General features: G+C 39.0%; 1 protein-coding gene across 1 annotated transcript in view; it reads left to right on the forward strand.

Annotated features, from left to right (window-relative positions):
- Positions 1-20,759: 20,759 nt before the first annotated feature.
- Positions 20,760-21,542, forward strand: part of FRYL (FRY like transcription coactivator) — a gene marked incomplete at both ends in the record, with an annotated part of 87,236 nt that continues 86,453 nt past the window's right edge. Inside the window, one exon of the mRNA XM_079534389.1 lies at positions 20,760-20,879. Coding sequence (XP_079390515.1) covers positions 20,760-20,879 — 120 coding nt within the window. The remainder of the gene's footprint in view (positions 20,880-21,542) is intronic.

The following is a 21,542-nucleotide window of genomic DNA, read 5'->3' on the forward strand; positions in this document are numbered from 1 at the left end:
GCGTGTATTTTTTTCCTTTGCTGTATCTGTTTGATGCCCACAGTCTGTACTTTAAAACTTGATGGAAATTTGATGTAGATTTGACGTAAGCATCTGGGGGCTCATCAGAGAAGGGTATGTGACCAGATTTTTAGAAATCATAAGTAGATGAGGATATGAAGTATTTTGGGCCTTAATTTTGACCTTTTAAAAATGGTTTTACGGAAAACCTTGAATTATGATTTCCTTTGAAGATGATGCCATGTGTGGTTCTTCATATAAATTTTTAAATAAGTTGCTTGCATTGTAGTAAGTGTTGTATGTGTTGGGCCATGCATTATTTATTTTCATCAGGCATAGATATGCTAGAGTGAGCTTTCCTTCAGGGCATTCTTTCTATTAAAACAATATACTTCTGCTAAACCTGTAACTCAACTGGATTTTGTAATGATTCAGATTGCAGAAGAGAATGCTATTGAAAAGAAAAAGTGCCCCACATACAAACCCCTCTGTCAGCTGCTATCGCTAGAATAAACTGCGTGCTCTGCATGAACTTCAGGAAAGCTCCAGATAAACCAACTGCAGCAACCCATATCAAATATCCCATTTCTGCTGAGTTTTTCTTTTTTTAAAAAAAAAAAAACAACTCTTGCTCTGCTGATTTTGTATTGGAGGGAGAAAGGTTCAGACACTGGAGGTTTAATAGTATTTAAGAGAGCACTGTATTTATTTAGAAAAGTGGTTGAAATCTTCAGAATGCTATAGAGCGGAAGTATTGTGTTTGCTATATTATATCCTGTTGGCATATAGTTGCAGTTTTCCCTTGTTTAAAAAAGAAAGCATATATTCTTCCTTATGTGTTAAGAAACTATAATGGTGGTAGTCAAAGGGAGCTTTTAAATTCAGTTAGATACAGTGCAAAATAAAGTGTAAATATAAACTTCAAGAGGAAAAGGCCATTCTAAATAAAAAAGGTACCCTAAGCTAAAGTAAATAGAGCCACACTGCTTTAAATAAGAGTTGTTTGAACTCTGACACTCCTAGTGCCTGTGCTACTGTCGTGAGAAAAGATTTACATTTTTGCCTGTGTTTTGGGGAGAAAATGGAGGGAAATTTAATGAAACATAATTTTGGATTATAAACCGCCAGGCTGCAATAACAAGAAAATAGATTGTTAAGGCATAGAATTCCATTGTTTTAATGGCTTAACATTGGAATATTAATTATTGAGGTATTAAGGTATAGAAACAAATTATATCATTGACTTTGTATTGATAAATCTTATTAGGCTAATCCAGAAACTATGGACCAATCAAGAAGTAAATACGGAGATGGTCAAAGTACTAAATTATTTATAACTGGAAAATGTTTCAGTACAGTTACAGAATTGGATTTTTTTTTATGACTCTTTAATTATTTACATCACCCTTTAGACTTGGTGCCATGAATTGGTATAGTTAAAAGCAAACAATATATGTAGGACAAATTTTCCTCATTTCAGAGTAAATACTGAATAAATAATACTTTAAAGCAGTGCTGGAAAACAACAAGCATATAACTGAAAACAAAAATCCTCTCTTTTACCTTTTCTCATTCTTCTCCTAAGAATGAAGAATTTGACAACCTAAAGAGGAGGAAGGGTGCATTTTTTCAGATTTATGTAGCTTCAGTGGCGTTCACAGTTCAGTAGGCATTTGGGTGATGCCCTCAGTTATGTTCTTTAACTTTTGGTTAGCCCTGAAGTGGTCAGGCAGTTGGACTGGATGATCTTTGAAGGTGGTTCCAACTGAGCTACTCTTATGTGTAAATAGAAGTAGGCTGCTCTGAGAGTTTAAATAAAAAGAAGACAATAAATAAACAAACCACACAGCCTTTTGAGCTTCTGAAATATTTTACTGTTGTTAAAAGCAGCAGTATTTATAGCTTTCTTGCTTCAACAATCCGTTCAAGTTCCAGAAGCAGTTAATTGCTCAAAATGATTCTAGGAAAAGGTGTCATAAATGACTCCTCTAGTTCTTCCCATTGGGCACAGCTGCCATGTGTGTGGGGTATTTTCATTACTTGTGAAACATCCGTTGTAGCCTATTGCTACAGAACAGAGTGCTGGTCCAGAAAGATGTATTAGTGCCTTGAACACTTGGAAGTCAGCTAATTAATGGGTATTACAAAGAAATGTTGCATCACAATGTGTAAAGCAGTGTAAGTAGCTCTATGAATTGTAATTTTCTTCCTTGTTCATCATCCCAATGTTTTTAGTGCTGAGCTAGAACTTGGAGGAATTCCTGATCTGAGGACTTGTTTGTGAAGTGCTGGTGCATTTGGGTTACTGTTCAATATCAGTTTAGCTGGTCTTAACTCAGAGCTGGTGTTAGGCTTAGAAAATAGAGCGTCTGACATCTCAGTGGAAACCTGTCTCTTTTCTCTCTTTGACATCTTGTTTGTGCCAGCTGTCAGCGGGGCGTAGCAGTTGGGCCAAACATCACCAGATTTGTACTGTTCTTTCAGCTACAAATGGGGTCTTGTCCTGGAAAAAAGGCAGGCTGGTAACTGAGGTTTCATTTTTATGACAGCAAAGAAGAAAAAGGAGGAAGCTAGCCCAGTGGTACTGAGATCTGGCTGAGAAGCTCAAAGTTTTTTGGATAGCTGTTTGGGATAAAAGAACTTGTGACAGACTGAATAGGGATATTAAGGTAGGCTCTTGTGTTGTTCTACTTGCAGGGACGTTCTTACCTTTTGAACTCTCTTCAGGAAAAAAAAAAAAAAAAAAAAAAAGTAAGAAAAGAAATTTGCTGCCAGAAGTGCATGGGGTAAGAGGAAAAAAAAGATAAAGACTTCAAGGTCTTTCTTCTTTTTTCTCTTCTTAAACAACTGTAAATTAAACAGACAAAAACAACCAGAAAGCATGCTTGATGCTGTAAGTATTCCTTTGCAGGACAGAAAACAAATTATATCCTAAACTAAAAAAAAAAAAAAAAAAAAAAAAAAAAAAAAAATTACATTAGGTAAAACAGTATAGGCGAGACCAGGTTTCATAAATATGGTGTAAGGTAACCAAAAGGAAAGTGTTTGTACTCTTAGAAGTTTCTATAACATATACCGATGTAGTACTGTTCAAAGGATTATTTGGACATATGTATGTAAGTACAAGATTTTTGCCTTGAAGGGGGGGTACTGCAACTGAAAAGCTGAAGTGTTCACCTTGAAAAGAGCAAGGGCAGCAAGATGGCAAGCTGTATTATCCAATAGGGTAGAGGATAGCAGGACTGCTAAGGAGGGTGCAGGCGTATTTTTGGTAGCAACCCTTGTAGGAGTTCACTATCTAAAATGTGGGGTAGGGTGTGAAATAGACAACTGAGCATAAAAACTTTTCGAAGCATATTGAACTAAGGATGAATCTCATTGGTACCGGATCTCACTGTAGTTGAATGCTGTCTTCCTCTAGTAAACTATGCTGGGCTTGGGTAGAGATTATGCACTTTTCCAGAATCAAACATGCATGCACTACTTATTCTGAAGACCCGAAGGGAATCACAGGATCGTAGGGGTTGGAAGGGACCTCCAGAGATCATCGAGTCCAACCCCCCTGCCAAAGCAGGTTCCCTACACCAGGTAGAAGGAAGAAGTACTGCTTCTTTAGTTGATTTTAATGTAGGTACTGTTTTACTAGGTTTTTATTGCACTTTTTTAGTTCTTTCTCAAGGTTTATTATCTCTTCTTTACTTCTTTTAAGACCATTTACATTAGTGGTGCCAAGAGTAATTTGAGTAATTTGGTTTTATATTTACAGTTTTAGGGTTATTAAGACTGCCAACAAACGACAATCAATATTGTATAGCTTTAGCTCTTTCAGAGCTAGAGGCCCAAGAAAGGTGCTGTAGAGCATACCAGTCTCTCATTTCTGCTGGATAGGATTTTCTCTGTTTCAGTCCTCAGGCATCCAATAGGCTCTCATCATCCGCTTGACTCCTGCCATTTAGATATTTGTAAGCACTGATAAGATTCCCCTCAGCCTTCTCCAGGCTGAACTGCTCCAGTTCTCTTAGCCTTTTCTCATGAGGGAGAAGCTCCAGGCTCCTCACGGTCTTTGTGGCCCTCCAGTGGACTCTCTGAAAGTTCCCTGTCTTCCTTGAGTGGGGGAGCCCAGAACTGGACACAGTATTCCAGGTGTGGCCCCAGCAGGGCAGAGTAGAAGGGGACGATCACTGTCTTCGACCTGCTGGTCATGCTCTTTTTAATGCACCCCAAGATACCATTGGCTGTCTTGGCCATAGGGGCACATTAGTGGCTTATGGACCCACACTTGCAGACCTGTTAGCATAAGAGAGCATAATAAGGTGTTGCAAGTTCTCATGTGCATCCATAGTTAGCAATATGTCTTTTTTTCCCTTTTGTTTCTCTAACCTATGCTTCTTATCATATGCAGCTGCTCTAGCAGGTTCTTGGTAACAGATTTCTAGAGGTTAAAAGTTGTTCCTCTCTCTCTGTTATTTCTGTGATGTAGCAGTGTGGAAACCACATTGCTGAGCAGACTGCTTCCTGCAGGAAAAACTAATGTCTGTTGTGGGTCTAGGGAGCTTTCATTCAGCCCTGTAGCAAAGTAGATTTTTATGGTGTGACAAAAAGCATCTCGGTATTTTCTGGTGATATCAATATAGGACTGTGCAAACTTAAATACCATGTTGGGGAGGAAAAGATGAATGATGAGCTTTGGACATGGAGCTCCAGCTTCTAGGGCACTGACTTGCAGCATAACCGAAGGGTGACCAAGGCTTGTTCCATTTCATGGCTTGAGTTGGTCCCGTTCCAGATGTCAGCACTGGAGCACTGTTTGTGGCACTGTGGTCAGTCTCCAGGCCCTAATCCCTGTTGAAATCCGTAGTCACTGCAGCACAATGTGCTGGCAGCTGCCAAGCACAACTTGTTTTCCTTCCTCTTTGCTTGTGGTCCCCCTCAAGCAGAGTTGTTCTCATCTTATTAATGAAATCCGTATCTTACTACTTAAGAATGATTAAAGAAGTAGTGCATTTTCTTAGAGTACATGCAGATTTTCCCTGTGTCTCAAATACTGATGAGGCTGCTGTTCAAATGCTTCACCAGAAAAGACAGTGTTTCCAGCACTGAGTAGAAATATTTGGGCAACATGTTAAAACATTTTTGGTAACACTATAGCAGAACAAGGATGAAACAATCATTGCCTCATTTTTAGGTACGCTAGTATGTTTATATGTCGTAATTTAGGAGATGGGAGCATTTCCTGGTGATCTGTGCTACTTCTGGTCAGTAACCTGTGTGACGTTTTTTCCCTCCATATAGCGATAGTCAAGATATTTATGGGTTATATAATTACATTTGTGATGTCCTCTGCTAAGGAATTCCACTCTGTTTCTAAAGAGGACAGCATGTTGGAGAATTTGTAAAGCAGAATCTTACGTGATTTTTTTAGAGAGGATTTCTTCTTTTTATATTGGTAGAAAATTGTAGTCTTCTAAAATATCACTCAAATATTGTTGCTGCCATTAATGGCCATTGGTATCAGTGGATATGGCTCGTATGGCTGAATGCTGAGTAACTTTTCAAGCCTCAAAACCTCATAGTATGCAAATGATTGCAGTTCTGAATGTAGCTGGGCTTCACTTGTCCTGCCTCTTTACAGGGTGCTTTTGTTGAGATTTGGATTTAGATATCAACACACGTTTATTCCTGTCAATCATATGAATGACTACAGAATAGATGTTACCTATCTCTTATTATTTTTTCTGATAGAGTGGATATTTTCTGCTTTGTTGTTGTTATTGTTGTTTTTTCCCCTGAGTCTTTCTACAAAAATGGGAATAATGCTATTAATTTCTGTCAGAAAGCAATGTAGGAAATAGCATCACAACATTGTATAAACCATGTCACAAATGTAAGTATGGGAACTTGTAAGAGGGGAAGGTGATGTTTAAAATAAAAACTGAGTTTTCACTCACTCGCTCTGTCTCACAAGCTCCAGGAAGTGTGTACAGGACAGGAGTGTTCATTGCACTTGGCCAGCAGTAAGGCACCATGATGCTCCTGTCCAGCTGTGTTAGCTTCAGGATCCATTACTGTGACAGGGTAGGTAAGGGTGTCCTATGTCACTGGACACCATGTCACTGACTTCATGTCTCCTGGATGATTCTCAGGTTGTAAACTACAAATTTTGGATATGTTTTCAAAGCTGACAGTGATCACTGTGACCATCCTGTTCCACCCCTGTAAGTCATTACCAATCATCATGGTTCTCTGTGGCCAGATCAGGGTGGATAGTGAAATTGCAGGTAGATGTGCTGGCGTCTTCATGACCTGCTCACATGGGTGCCAGTAGCACCAGCCACTCTGAGAGCCCCTTTTCCCCTTGCTCTGAGCTCCTCTGGTACTTCCACACCCTCAGTTCATACTAACCTGAGCCTCTCAGTTGCAGTTCTGTGACCATGCACTTAGATGCTTTTTAGAATTCTTAAGAATGTATTGAAACCAGATGAAAGCTCTTATTTTTGAGAAGGCAAAGTACTTTCTGAAATCAGCTAGAAATGGGTAGGAAGTTTTAAGTGGAGACTGAGAAAGCTAGGAGAAAAAAGCTTTTTCTTTTGCCTTTTACTTTCAGTACAGTACAGCTAAAATCTTTTAAACAACCAGTTTAACCATGCATTTTGAAGTTCTGTGGATAAGCATATGATAGCCTATTTTTGTTTCAGATGTCACTAGCCTTCTCCCCAGGATCTGACAAAGAGGCTGTTAACTCTGAAAGCTTGGTGTGTTTACAGTGGCTAAGAATAACTCTGTACCACACTTGGTATTGTCTTCTTACAGAGGTCCAGTTCTAGCACTGGGTGCGGTTTGCATGCCATGTGAGAATTTACAGCTTGTCTTGTGCTGTGCCCTTGCATTGTTACTTTCTCTAAAGACTCAAAGCCCTGAAGCTGGTTGTCTGTTTTCTAAGAAGTTGCAAAACTGCAGATTCTTACTGGCTCCGTTTACTTTTATTTGTAATAAGTGTAGAGAAATTTCTTCAGAAGATCCAGGAAGAAGTGTCTCATGCTTACTGATGTAAGAAGATCTTTAAGTAGGGCTTTGTTGGAACTCAGTGCTGCACCATGCTCTTACACCAAGACTTCAGAAGTGCAGAGAATGTCAAAACACAGTTGCTAATCGTAGAAACAAAATAAGTTTGTATTAGCATCCCAGAGTGCAGTGCTCAGTCATCTAGATATTTCCTAATTTTCACATTCAACAAATTTTTTTCCCACAAAACCAAACCTAAAAAACATTCTGGAGCCTCACCAGCTCTGAAGTTGACTTTGCTGTTGTCCTGTGGAGTTCAGTGAATGAAAGGGAGTACATTTGAGAAACAGAAACACAAATACTAGAGCTAATTTGGAAACATTGACTTTACAAAAATCGTGTGAGATCTGCACACATCATTGCAAGGAAGTGTAAGCTGTAGTTTAAAAAGAGCTGCCTTACGGATGTGCTAACCCTGCTTGTGTCAGAAACCAAAACTCAGCAAGTGTGCAATTTTCAGAAAAGCTGAAGTTTTCTGCCCTGCTGAACTTTATTTAGGGTGTTATGTTGTTTTTCCTTCTCTTCTTCCCCCCCCCCCCCCCCCCCCCCTTTTTTTTTCTCTTTGGATAGTTAGTTAGATAGTTAGTTTTAGCTGGTTACCTAGCTGCACAAAATGTTGTATTTTTTTGTTTTTTCCTTCTCAGTGAACTTAGAAGAATATGCTGTTGTGTTGGTTTTTTTCTCCTTAAACTTAGCAGGTTGAGTTAGTCTTCAGTGGCTTACTTCTCTTTCCAGCTTGTGAGCTCACCTGGAGGATTGCAAGGCAAAACTGACAGAAGCAAAATGGAGATGAATTGTTCTTTCCCAAAACTGATACTTGATGTATGAGTTTTGCCCTAACCCTGATTTGTGTATGCTGGAGCATGTTCTACTGCTCAAATGTTGACTTGTGTTTTCGTTTTTTTAAGCCTGGAGTGTGTGCCTTGCACTTCAATTTTCAAATTATATCACAATATCAGAAATGCTGTTACAATGTTTCTGGTTGCTTCACTAGGCAGTTACTATAAAAAATGGGAAAATGTTCTTTAAATGAACAAGGCCAACGTAATGTGTCTTCAAGCTTTGTAGAAATAGTTTTCATCTTATATATAACATACTTACATGGAGCATTGAAAAGAAGATCATTTAGTTTCTTTATAGATTAAAAAGAAATTGTATAATACCTGATATGAAGTTATTGGCTACTTTACAACTGATGCTCCAGAGTCTTTTTCCCAAATCACTTTTTACAACAAAGCTGCTAATATTAATTACTTGTAGCATTAACTCAGGAAAGGTATCAGGTTGACATTAATGAGATTAATTGAGGATAATGAGGAAAAGTCTTTTTCTACAAGAGGCTGCAGTTGCTCTTTTCTCACAAGCAGGGAACGAGGAGGAGGAGGAAGAGGAATATAAAACCAATTACCTTGGCCAGGAAAATCCTTGCAAGAGCTGCTGGCTTCTGCTGCTGCCCTGAAATCAGACCAAACACAATTTGTCAAGCATTTTGTCACTGTTTTGTCTCAGTGCAATGGATCAATAGGATTTTTTTAGTATCCGCTTGTAGATTGGGTTCATAGAGTGTGGTTTGTTTGTTTGTTTATTTAATATCTTTAATCCTGCAGAAGGAGGATGGGGAATTCTGGTTTTCCTGAGAGAAGTGAAAGAATTACAAAAACTGAAAAAGGGCATATTTTTTCTCTTCACCTTTTAGTGCAGGCAAGCTTATGGTAACATTGACTTTGTTGCTTGTGGCTTTTCTTTAATTTTTTTTTCTTTGTAGTATATGTATTTGTATGTCAAAAGGAAACAAAACTTCATCAAGGATATGTGTGTGGGGATGATTGTTAGAAATAAGCTGTCTGTGCAGCCATATATATCAGTGTGTTTGTATTCCATCAGTGCTTGTCCACCACTTCCTTTTTTAGGTACTACTACTTAAAGCTTTACATGTAGAGTTTAGTTTGTACTTTCCCTCCTTCTCATGTAGTGAGCATACAATAAACATAAAGTAGATATTTAGAATAAATTCAATCTTGTCATTGCTATGGAAATGTGTGTTTTCTTAACTTATAGAACATATGGAAAATGTATATGGAAATCTGGAATTCTCTTTCCTTCTCTTTTTCCTTTTCTGTCCTGACTAGTTTATCTTCCCACTGCTGCCTTCGCCTCTTGTATGCTTTTTAATTTAACATCATTTATCCAAGCACTGATGGCATATTTTTGGGTTTTATTTGGCCAATGTCAGATCTGACTTAGCTCAGAATTTAGAGGGAGCTTCTCCAGTGATCACAGCATCAATATGTTTCCAGCCTGATACAGCCTTCAGTGTGAAAACCTGCAAAGGAAGAACCAGATTTCTCTGTTAGCAGCAAGTGTTTCATTCTGTGCACCCCTACAGGCTGAACGTACTTACTGTAGTGAGTGGAAAAGGTGTGGGTGAGAAAGGCAGTGTGTGTAAGTTCACTTGCAAACTTCCCTCTCTCTTGAGATGTTAGAAGCTGACCCTCCTTCTGTGACGCTCAAACAGAACTAGAAGAAACCAAACCAACACTGAGAAGCTTACATTTACTCTGTAGGAATCTGCTTCTGGAAACTTTATTTGAAAGAGGAAAGAGTCTGCAAGTGGCAAAATGCACTGATAGAAGAGAGCACTGATAGAAGCTGTAGGATTATGCATGCATGTTAGGTTCAAGTGGGTATTTAATTTTTGGATTCTTATTGGTGGTTTGGTTAAATGCTGCAACCATAACAATGAACTATGGGATAATATCAAAATATTCAGCTTTTACATCATTGAGAAAGTTCTTTTAGCTTGTGTTTGTAGAGAAGAATTTGATGGTGTGAATAGTTGGAATCAATGCCAGATAGCTTGCTACCTGAGCTGACCTCCTTCTTAATTGTGTTCTTGACTCCAAGAGTTAGAACGAAGGGAATAAGGACATGTCTGCAGGGCTTTCACAGGCTATGGCCTCTGCTGTTAAGTGTATTCGTAGTGCTGTCTAAAAGCCCTAAAACCGCAACTGGTATAGCAATGAACCTGTGCTAATAGTTCCCTTTGAAAGTTAGGGAGTACTGCTAGCTCAGAGCTCTTGGGAGCTCAGTTTACGTTTTCCTGAGGGCAGGAGGATTAGAAGAACCAAGGTAACAAGCCAAAGTTACGCCATTCTGTCCCTGCTTTCCTTATTTAAAGGAAAATTGTAATCATTACTGCTGTTGCAGTAATGATTTTTAAAAAGACATAAACATGAGATACAGCTCTTTTAAATGCCTTAAGCAATTCTGCAGTTTAATCACGTGGGAATAGAATCACTGCTTTGCATTGTTACTGGAAGTGACTTACACTGTAGCAGCCCAGTATTCAGATATAGGAACAAGTATATAAAAAAAGTTCTTTTTTTTTTTTTTTTTTTTTTAATTCTTACTTTGTTACTGTTTCGAGAGAATACAAAATTTGTAACTAAGTAGAACTTGGTCAGTTATACGTGCCCAGTTCTTACAGTTTAATATTTTGAAGGAAACTGAGATATTAGGATATGTTCTTGACACAGAGCGAGTGCATTGCCAGTGCAACTTGCATTGCTGCCACTGTGCTACCTCCATAGGTGATGGTCTTGTTCTAGACGAGGGGCAGATGAAAGAGAAAAGACAAACTATCCTATGCTTTATATATTTTTTAAGCTGATCTTACATGAAAACAACTTTCTTAACAAAGCTTGTTAAATATATTGGCGGTTTTGAAGTATAAGATGAAATAATTTTGATGCCTTGATGTGAAGGTTTCTGTGAAATTCGAAATGCTTTTTCTTTAATGGAAGTGGTTTATCTGAAGAGGGCTTCTGTTCTGGCAGAACAGAACAGGTTTCTTTTCTTCTAGAAAAGAGATTATATAAACTGCAATTTTAGTTCTCTGACACTTTAATGGTCAGAATTTCCTGATGTCATGCTGTAATCAAGAATGACTGGGCAAGACTTGAGACAACTTAGTTTAAATCAATTTCCTTTTCCTCTGGACAAATCTTTGTGCTTTGTCATGTTGTTTTCAAACTGTGTGTGTATGGTTTGGTCTTTTGGCACCCTATGCTATCCAACTTACCCACAAATATCTTCTTTTTTTTTCCTGTCCAAACTGGCTTGCATACATGGCCTGCCATAGAAGGCTCTGTAAAATGATTGGCATAGTGACTTGTAATTCTTTGTGCGTGTGCTTGTAGCAATCTCCCCAAGTATTTCCTGTCTAGGCTCTAGCTCTTGTGATTTTAAAAAGTGTAAATATGGTAAAATTGGTTTGATGGACATTCTAGTGATATTTTTCTGGGTTTGTTAGATTTTCAGTTTCTTCCTTCCAGAGATAGCTACTGGTATCATAGGCCTCACATTCTCCCGTGCCATCTCCTGCTGATTAGAACTGTGTAGTGTGGGAGGTCAGCTGAGTTGCAGCGGGGGTCTTTGAGACCGCAACTTGTAGCAGCCTTTGCAGCAGTCTGATGTTCTGGGTGGGTGGACTTCGAAAGCCTGGCAACAGCTGTTGCTCCACTCCTTACTGGCTGCCCTAGAGGTCCAGGAACCGTCCTCATGGCAGAGCTGACCTCTTTTTTCAGCCAGGATATTTCTTAAGAAAATTATTTGTTTTCTACCTTCCATAGGTAGAAAATACCTGCACATCTGATTCTGGGTGCTTGTAAGCAATACACGTGAGCCTTCTTTCTGTTGAATCACAATCCTATATTTACTGTATGAGGATAACGTGCTACTTTGCTACTAAATTTAAAGAATTGTGGTGCTGTTTTTTTTACCTGAGGGAAAGCTTTCCTTGGGGCTAAACACTCAAATTTGTCTTTTGCAATTGTGCTGCGTTCCACAAATGAGAGAGGTTTAGAAAGAAGGTTAAGCCGGGTTGCTGCTTCTCATCTCTGTGCAATGGTAAGGGGAACAACTAGCACAGTGCTTGTAAAGAGGTGGCAAAATCAGCAGCATTTACTTGGGGAAGATAGTAATCCAGTTTCTCTCTTCTCATGTATCTAAATTTAAGGAAAAGAAGTACTTAAAAATAATTTTTCCAATTTGATCTTCGTGATTTATTTTGTCTTCCCATCCTCTGGAGTTTTGGAAAAGAAATAACCATTCTGCTTTGAGACTTCTCAAAATAAGTTGGGTAAGAGACTGCAAGAGATGAAGTCCAGTACAGGAAACAGAATATTTGCTGGTTAGAATTTGCTCAACCTTTAAAGAAAGTAGGCAAGAAGAATTTCTTGTTTTCCTCATCATGCTGCCCCAAAGGCAGTCTATAAATCAGTACAGAAAGGGCAGAAAGCTGCTATGGGGCAGAGAATATAGCAACAGCTCTCCAGAAGATGTTGGTGAGAATGAGTTTAGAAGGGAGAGAGAGCTTCTGTGATCTGTGTGTGTTTGACCCACAGGAGGCTGACCTTATGCTTCTCAGACCATGGTCACAGATGTGGGAAGGGTAGGAGAATTTTTCTTAATTTAAACTTATTTTTATAAAGAAAAGCAGCACCTTGGAATTTGAAGTAATATTTTGATTTCTGTTCTCCTCTCTCCCTTTTTGGAGACTGTTTCATTAGGTTTCTAGACAACATTATGCCAAGTGAAAATCTAAAAATTACAGTTTCTAAATTAAATTGTCAAGTCTTAACAGTAGTGGAGAAAAATACTACTTTGGAACAGCAAAGCTGCCTAATTGTGAAGAACTTCAAACATGAGGATCATCAGTAGCAACTTGCACGTGCTAAGGGGTTGCAATCTGTCACAGATAGCAGAAAGTCAAATATTGCCTTACAAAGACTTTATGCCTTAGAATTTCTGCTGTGTCTTATGTTGGCTTGTAGTAATATTTCTGGTTCAGTTTACTAGCAGAGTCTTGTTTTTGGGGAAAGTTAAGATAAAATTTCTTGCAGGTGTTTTCAGAGGCTGCAGGCAGAAAGCAAGGTTTGTGTGAGTACCTGTAGCTACAACATTGGCAGCTATTCTTTCAGCTGAGTCAAATTTCTGTAGAAAAATGGCTTACGTGGTGAAACTTGAGAAGATTGCTGTGAGGTTTTTATTTTGTGTTCTTTGAGTCCACTTGAAAACTCAGCTGTCATAGTACCAGTTTCCACAATACACTCAAAGAGCTTTCCCTATATATTCCTTCTCAGGACATCCTTTTTTTTTTTTTTTGTCACATGCTTAGTTAGCAACTGCTAGAAATAAATGCATCTTCCACTGATTGATGTAAAATAGATGTATGTTTCTTTTTTCCTGATATCTGGTAGCTGATAGCTGGGATATCTGAAGCTCCTAAGATAAATTGTCAGTAGGGAAATATTTTTTACTGCAGAGGTAAAAGTGCAAGTCCTGATTTGGAAGTGGAGGGGAAGTTATCAATATATGTATAACTTCCTGTCGCTGAAAGATTTGGCTTGGCTTTACAGGCATTACACTGGCTGTATGGCTCAACTAACCAAGTTCCCTTGAGAACTGGAAGTGATTAAAATTAGTATGCATGTATATTTTACAAGTCTGGAATTTCTTCTCTTTCCTTTTGCTGTAATCTGTTATCACAAGTAACGTTTTGCAGGTAAATGAGTGTTGATGAAATAAATGGAGCCAACTGGATAAATGCAGCATGATGCCCGGTGGGTCACTATAGGTATCTCAGTGCCACTTTCCCTCTGCCTGGAATGCAGCCGATGCCGCTACACTGCGCTGCACAGTATTTCTCATCCTTGACAGATGCAGAGGCTTTCTGCTGCAGTGCCCGACTGGAGCCAGCTCTGGGCTGTGTGGTGCTGCTGAACCGAGGAGCCGCCCAGCACCGCGTGTGCAGATGTGCTGGCTGTGCATGAGGTCAGCCGGGGCTCAGTGCAGCTGGAGCTAATGGGCCAAGATATCCAGCTTAGGAACAGGCTCCATGCAGTAGCAGTAGTGGCGCATGTTTGGGCAAAACCAAAGAAGTACCTGTGGCTGTTTCTGCAGCGTCGCACGCTGTGTAACCCAGGTAAACCAGCTGGGTACCCGCTGTGTGCTCCCCTCGCTGCTCTGAAAGCAAATCTACGTGACCGAAGTGAATATATCGCTGACAGACAGAGATCACTTAATGTATACTCCAGACTTTCTAATTCATTTTTGTGTCCCCTCGTAACTCAGTTTTTTTTTGCCTTTTATTTACTGAGTTCTGAAAAAGCACCTCCTTTGAGGGTGTACTGTATTTCTTTTGTCAGCAAGTTTTGATTGGTTTTAGAATGGCTCTTTATACTTGATCTGCAGACCAGAGGCTGAAGTTTGGAAAGTGCATCTTTTTATTAGAGAACTGTGTGCTAAACTTAGTTGTCTTCAGAAAAATGTTTGGCCATTTGTTTTATTGAAATAATGAAGCATGTTCATGGAAGATTTTTTTATTTTTTTTGCTGCTGTGAGTAAGGACACTTAGGAAATGGAAACTTGATGGTATAAAAGAATTGGAGAATTGAAAAAAAAAAGAGAAGGTTTTTTAATACTTTGCTGTAGAGAGCAGACTGCTGTTTTGACATGGGAGACTTAATTTTTTGACTCTGCTCACGAAGTGTTGGGGTGACTATTGGGCAGATTGGATTGTCTCTATTGAGCATCAGTGTCCTTATTAGAAAATAAGTAATTTCTCTGGTTAAGTGAATAAAGAGTTGTTGCTATGAAGCACTCTTAATATTTGTTACAGATATTTTTCCATGTATATTAATTTCACTTCTGTGAGGTAGAGTGAGATAGTCTACATGTTTATCAGAGCAGGAGACAAAGAGTTCAAGTATCACAGGAAGCCTAAAGTAGGTGTGATACTGTCTGTGCTGTGAAAATAATAATAAAATGATGAATCATGAAATGTAAGCTGTATAAAATGGTTTACTATTGTATATGTATATGGTTTACTTAGCAATGAGCTAAATGTAGCAACTAAGTTTGTAATCCGCTCGATGAGAATGATGGAGGCCTTCTCAAAAGTGTGTTGAGTATTCTTATTTTATAATTGCATACTGTATTTAAAATAAATAAAAATAACTTTATACATACTTGCAGCCATCGTAAAAGAGGACAGCTTGGTAGAAGTTCTGCTTCAGTCCATCCCAACATTCCAGCTTTCTCAGCAGCAATAATAACTCAAGAAGAGCAAATTTCAGGTAGATGATGTGAGTCTCCTGGTACTATTTGAAGCAAATAAGAAGGATCATCACTTAACTTAAGTGGAAAGCGGTACCAAAAAAGTATATAAAGCCTAAAAACTGTTGTATATTAGCTGTGAAATCAGTTGTGCTCCCACACTGCCACAGGTTGGTGTGCATCAGTTACCTTGGGTACCTGCTTGGTATGTGCGAGTATGAGAATAACCTCATTGGTGTATAAGGGACCCCATTTATATCTTCAGCCACTTGATGTGTTTGGACTATACAAAGAGAAGCAGGATGATAAAAATACCATGCTTTAATATCAACTTCAGTATTAAGTAAACTTTCATAGGTCTGGATGCTTGTGTTTACCATGAAGAAATTTTGTTACTAATTTAACACCCATCAGTGTGCATTGCCTTTTGACCTAGGAGTGCGTTGTCTGTCTAATTATCCTTTGTATTGTTTCAGTGTTCCTTGAAACTATCCAAACAATTTGGCGTGTCCCTAGCAACCAAACAATACTGTTTAACAGATATTTCCTACAGCTCTTCAGGGGCACTTGCTTCCAAATTTCCCACGTAGCACTAGCTCACATTGGAACAAACAATCAGGATATTGTTTCAAGTGAATAGCACCCAGTGTTTCAAGCAGTTTATGAAAGTGGTTTTTTGTTATCAGACTGTTGCTAGTGGTATGGTATGGTTTTTGGTTCCAGATTTTGTCTGAAGTGCTGCAGACTGTTCCTTAATTTTAAGCTTCAAAACAATGTTCAAAACTTACATTTTGTCAGGCAGCAGAGAATGCTTTGGTGGCAGGGAGGAGGAGAAAGAAAATATTTAATCCTACCCTGTAATGAGATTTCTCCATTAAATATGCTGTTTAAAATCCACACAAATCCTTTTTAGAATGTTATCAATTGCGAGCTCATGAATCCCACTGAACATAATTATACCAGATAATTGTGTAGTTAAGAAATCTGTTAATAGATTTTGGCTTTCCTTTACAGAACTACTGTATATATATAACCTTTTATTAAACAGAGATCAACCCCCTCCCTGTTTTCCCTCCTTTGTATTTTTTTTTCCTGTTTATGTTCAGCTTACTTACTAGTTTTACATAGCAGTTGAAACCACAACCATTGTCAAATACAGAGCAAGAGTTATTAAGAGTCTTCAGCAAGTTCACAGATTAAAGGAAATCCTAGTCTTTTATCCAGCTATTTGAGTATGCTGGCCCCTCAAGGAATCTACTGTATTTCTAGCTTTCTCATGACACTGTTTGTAATTGCATTTTTGACTTTTTGGTGGGGAGTGGGGATTCATTACCAACTGAAAGCTTTGTGCATGTTAGCAATACTCCAGGTATTTGTGGCTTTGCTCGTCTGACATCTGGTTTTAGATCAACCGTAAATAGTCTTGGGACCTCATCCTGAGTGTGAGATGGTTTGTATCTTTGAAAATTAATGTGTGTTAAGATCAGTGAGATAAGACCTTAGAGACTGGGACATACTGGGAAGAGTTCAGTGGAGGGCTATCAAGATGATGCAGGGCTTGCAGCAGCTGCTCCTATGGGGAGAGGCTGAAAGCTGGGCCTGCTCAGCATGGGGAAGAGGAGTTCAGGGGAATCTCATTGATGTCCATAGATACCTAAAGGGAGAGTACAAAGAGGGGTAGAGCCAGGCTCTTTATAGTGGTACTTAGTGCCAGAACAAGAGGCAATGAGCACAAACTGCCCAAAAGCTGAGTGGTCTTCTCCTTGGAGATCTCCAAATGCCCCATGTGCATGGGTCTGGGCATCTGCTCTGGGTGTCCCTGCTTGAACATGGTTTGAGCCAGATGGACCTGGAGGAGATTTCTGTGGCCTCTTATTGAAAATTAGTCGACTTTTGTTTGGTTCAGAGTAAGTACTGTGAGGATGATCAGATCTCAGCCTTTTCCAGATTCTTTAGTGGCAGGGCTTTTTAGGGTCATCTTTTAAAAGCTGGATACAGAAGTGTATTTTGTAAATACACTTTTAAGACTTGCCTACACAAAACAAAGAATGTTATGGGTTAAGAAGTATGTTACTCTCGCTCAGTTTCCATGCAGAGGCACAAAGTTCCAGCTCTTGTTGAGGAACGTGGGCTGGACAGCAGTGATGGTGATTGCTGCCAAGCTCTGCCCGGTTGTTTGGGCATCGTGGCATGCTCCAGTACGCAAGGCTGGAAGGAGCCAAAGCAAATGCTTCAGTAACTTCTTTCTGAGCTGATGCAGCTAGCAATGCTCAAGGGATGGTATTCAGTTCTCCCATTTCTTTTAGCTTCCATATGTGATTTAAAACAATGAAGTCAATTAAGTTACTGTTGAGTAGAACAAAGCCTTAGCTTTCTATAAACACTCATATTTAGGATAGAAAGAATTGCTTACCTAGAAATATGTAATATCTGTTGGATGCTTTAGCTTTTAGGCACCTTAGTACCTGAAACTTTTGGTTTACTTGTCTTTACAAATCTGCAACTCTTTCCAATTTAGGTGCTTTTTAAAAGAAATTTTGTTGTTTATGTTTGATTAAAATGAGAGTTGTTCCAAATCTCTGTGTATTGCAATGTTTTTCTGTTTTGTAAAGCTCAGAAGCTTGGTGTTTCTGCTTGTTACCTGCTGAAGCTAGGAAGGATACGTTCCTTCTTTTCTCCTTTTCTGTTCTCACATCTTTGCACTTTTACTCTTGACCCATAACATATCTGCTTCATTTCCTTTGCTGCCTTTGGTAGCATTGGGGTCTAAGAAAAGCAGGAACATGCATGTTGGAGGAAGCACAGAGTGCTTGTAGGGAAACAAAATGGGCTTTTTTGTTGAGAGGGTTTAAAATCCTGTGCTAATGGGTAAGTGGGATAAGAAAAGAGTTTTCCTTTCAAGTTAGGTGTTTTGGATTGTTGTCTTTCTTTGTTGCAGGCACTTTGGTGTCTGGTCTCTTCCCAAAAACCTTGGTGTACTTTGTTGTAGTGACTTCCTACCCTGCGGATCTGGAGCCTGGCGGCACTTCCTCGCTCTTGTTGTCTGCACTGTGTGGCACATACATTTCAGTACCTTTAGTCAGCAAGTCCAAAAAGTTAGATTGAAGTCTCACAGGATGTTCTGAAGCACATTATGACATGTGGCAGGTGTGCTTGTGTGCTGGGTGTTCTGGCACATCACCTGCTGTGCCCTGTGCCCCCTGATTACTGGCAACAAGGCTGTGTGATTTTGGCATTTCCTTCCTGTCTGTAAGAGGACATATGGCAGTTTATAGATGGCAAAATTTACGTATTGCTCAAACTGCACGGCTTATCTTTTCTTAAAAATGGTTTGAGCAGCAAATCTGTGCTAGAAATACTTGGAGGAAAAACAGAGATCATACATACTAGCAAGCTTAAGCAGAGGAACTTTCCTTTTTCATGAGAGATTGAGGTAATTGGGACCATTTGTGCATTTCCCTTTGTGCTGAGTTGTCAGCTTTAGTAATGCATTTGATACGTGGATACTTTCTGTGGAAGTTGAGGAAATCTGCATTTTGTCAAACGTAATTTTCTGAAGTTACAGAAGAAATTCTGAGCGGCTTAGAGGCAAACTTGGGAAGGTTGTAAGCGAAGGACTCTTAAGACTTGGTTTCCATGATAACCAGTATTTTCACAGATGAGATGAAGAAATGTTGAGTGAAAGTTGTGGATAACATTTAGCACATAGGAATTGCATTTGCACAAATTAAAAACAAATGAAAATTTTAAAAATTAAGAAGAATTAGTAAAGTGCATCTCAACACCTTTTTAATCACAGAAAGCCTACAGAGCTTTACCTGGGCAAATCACAATAAGTAACAAAGTAAAACAGACTGATACTAGACTCCCTGTACAGCTATCATAGGAAAAGAAAATCCTAGTATGAATAGGAAACACAGAACCATAGGTGTTGAAAGGGACCTCTGGAACTCATCTTGTCCAGCCCCTTTGCTAAAGCAGGTTCCTTCCCTTCAGTAGGTCACACTGGAAATTCTCAGTATCATAAGAAGTCTTAGTATCTATTTCTATTATTTAAAAAAACTTAATAGCCAATAAGTATTTTGATTTTGTGTGTGCAATATGAGAATTGTTATTGGTTCCCCTAATTGTTGTGGCTGTATTAAGCGCTTTGAACAGTGAGTTGTAATACCTGATTTTTGATACTGCAAGTCATGTCAGACAGTAGCTGGAGTAATAGCAAAGAAATGCTTTCAAGTGCTTAGAGGGGAAAAGTGAAATTTAAAGTGGATAAATATTATGCAATTTTAGCCTAGGACAATTTCAGTAGATGAGTGAAAGCTCTGTTAGAGAGAGAGAGAATAATATATTGATCAGTTATTTAATGTGGCTGGCAGGGGGCAAATCTTCAAGATTTTTTGTTAGAGGGATGACCTGGTTTCAGCTGAAATAGAGTTAATTATTTTCCTAATACAACGCTCTGTTTAGGATTTAGGATGAGAATAATGTTGATAGCACACCGATGTTTTAGTTGTTGCTGAGCAGTGCTTACACAGAGCTAAGGTTATTTCTGCTTCTTGCGCTGCTCTGCCAGCAAGGAGCTGGGGGGGGCACAAAGGGCTGGGAGGGGACAGCAGTGGGACAGCTGACCCAGACTGGCCAAAGGCATGTCCTGTACCAACTGGCGTCATGCTGAGAAAAAACTGGCTGGGGGGAGGAAGCTGCTGCTGCTCAGTGCCTGGCTGAGCATCGGACAGCAGGGAGCTGGTGAGCAATTGCATTGTGCGTCGTTTGTTCTGTATGTCTATTATTGCTGTTGATATTATTATTATTATTACAGCTTCCATTCCTTTCCTGTCTTGATCCCAATCCATAAGTTTTACCTTTTTTCCATTTCTCTCTGCTGTGCCATTTTGGTGGGGGTGGGTGTGAGCAACTACTCTGTGGTGTTTAGCCACTGGCTGGGTTAAACCACAACAAGAGTGGAGAAAAATAGTGAGTGTGGCATCTCTGGAAGGAACTTGCATTCTTTTTGGAAAAATCAAGTTGCAGACAGAAGTTGCAGAGAGGCATTTCTTGTAGACCAAGTAGAACCTTGAACTTGGATGGTTCATAAACATCACCTCTAGAAGATGCATCTCACAATGCAGGGAGGTGGTCCTAAAAATTGAACTTTTGATTTTTAGCCATACTTGAACTGAAGACGTTGTGTATTAAAGTCTGTGTATTTTATCATGGTCATCAACCAGTTATGTTCAGAATGAGGCTGTTCACACACCTTGAGGTAATTTTGCATTTTATCAGTAATAAGAGTTTATGCTGTACTCCATTATCTAACCTTAGATTGGAATTTCCTGTCAAATGCAAAATAACAGTTGAAAAAGACTTCTGGATGTTTCCTTCTGGGATACAGAATGTACTGTGTGGATACATTTATGTGGTGGATGAGAAAGTATCGAAAAGTGTCATTATTTAGAAGTTCTGCTTTATAGCTCACTTTTTTTTTTCTTTTTTTAATAGCCTCCACGCCACCCAGCAGAGTAAATAAACGCAGAGTTTCTCCAAGTGTTGCTTCCACTTGGGAAAAGAGAGGCATCATCATGTCTAACATTACTATTGATCCAGATGTAAAACCTGGCGAGTATGTCATCAAAAGCCTCTTCGCTGAATTTGCTGTTCAGGCTGAAAAGAAAATTGAAGTTGTAATGGCTGAACCTTTGGTGAGTCCTTTTTACTATTTATTTATTTATTTTTGGGTAATATCCCTTGAAATGATTCTGGTTTTTTTTTTTTTTTTTTTTTTTCTCTAAAACAAGGTGATATATCATATCTGTGGTAACTGAAAAAAAACATCCACAGATACTGTTCAGTTTTTGCAGGGGATTACTTCAATAATAAACAGGCCTTTACAAACAGGATTACTACCTAGATAATATTTTATTGACTTCCTTCAAAACTGTTCTAAGTGGTTACTGGAAGTAAAGCCTCTTAGTATTTGTAAGTTCTGAAAAATTACAAAAGGAAATAGTGACTACAAAAAATGTTCCTACATTACTGCTACAAAAGCATGTTTCCTGTTGATGTTCCTTTGAAATAATATTTTTTTGAAAATAGAATTTCAAAGAAAGATGCATTTGGTGTGTTTGCCAAGTAAGTTAGCACTGACACTAACATGTGAGGAACACAGTATCCAGTATATATTGCAGATTAGGTAAAATGCAAAATTCTGTTTGTAACCACAGAATCATAGAATGGATTGGAGGGATCTTAAAGCCCATCCAGTTCCAGCCCCATGCTGTGGGCGGGGCTGCCCCACACCAGCTCAGGCTGCCTAGGGCCCCATCCAACCTTGCCTTGAGCACCTCTAGGGTTGGGGCTCTCTT

The sequence above is a fragment of the Tetrao urogallus genome, assembly GCF_951394365.1.
Source record: "Tetrao urogallus genome assembly, chromosome: 4".
Lineage (NCBI taxonomy): Eukaryota > Metazoa > Chordata > Aves > Galliformes > Phasianidae > Tetrao > Tetrao urogallus.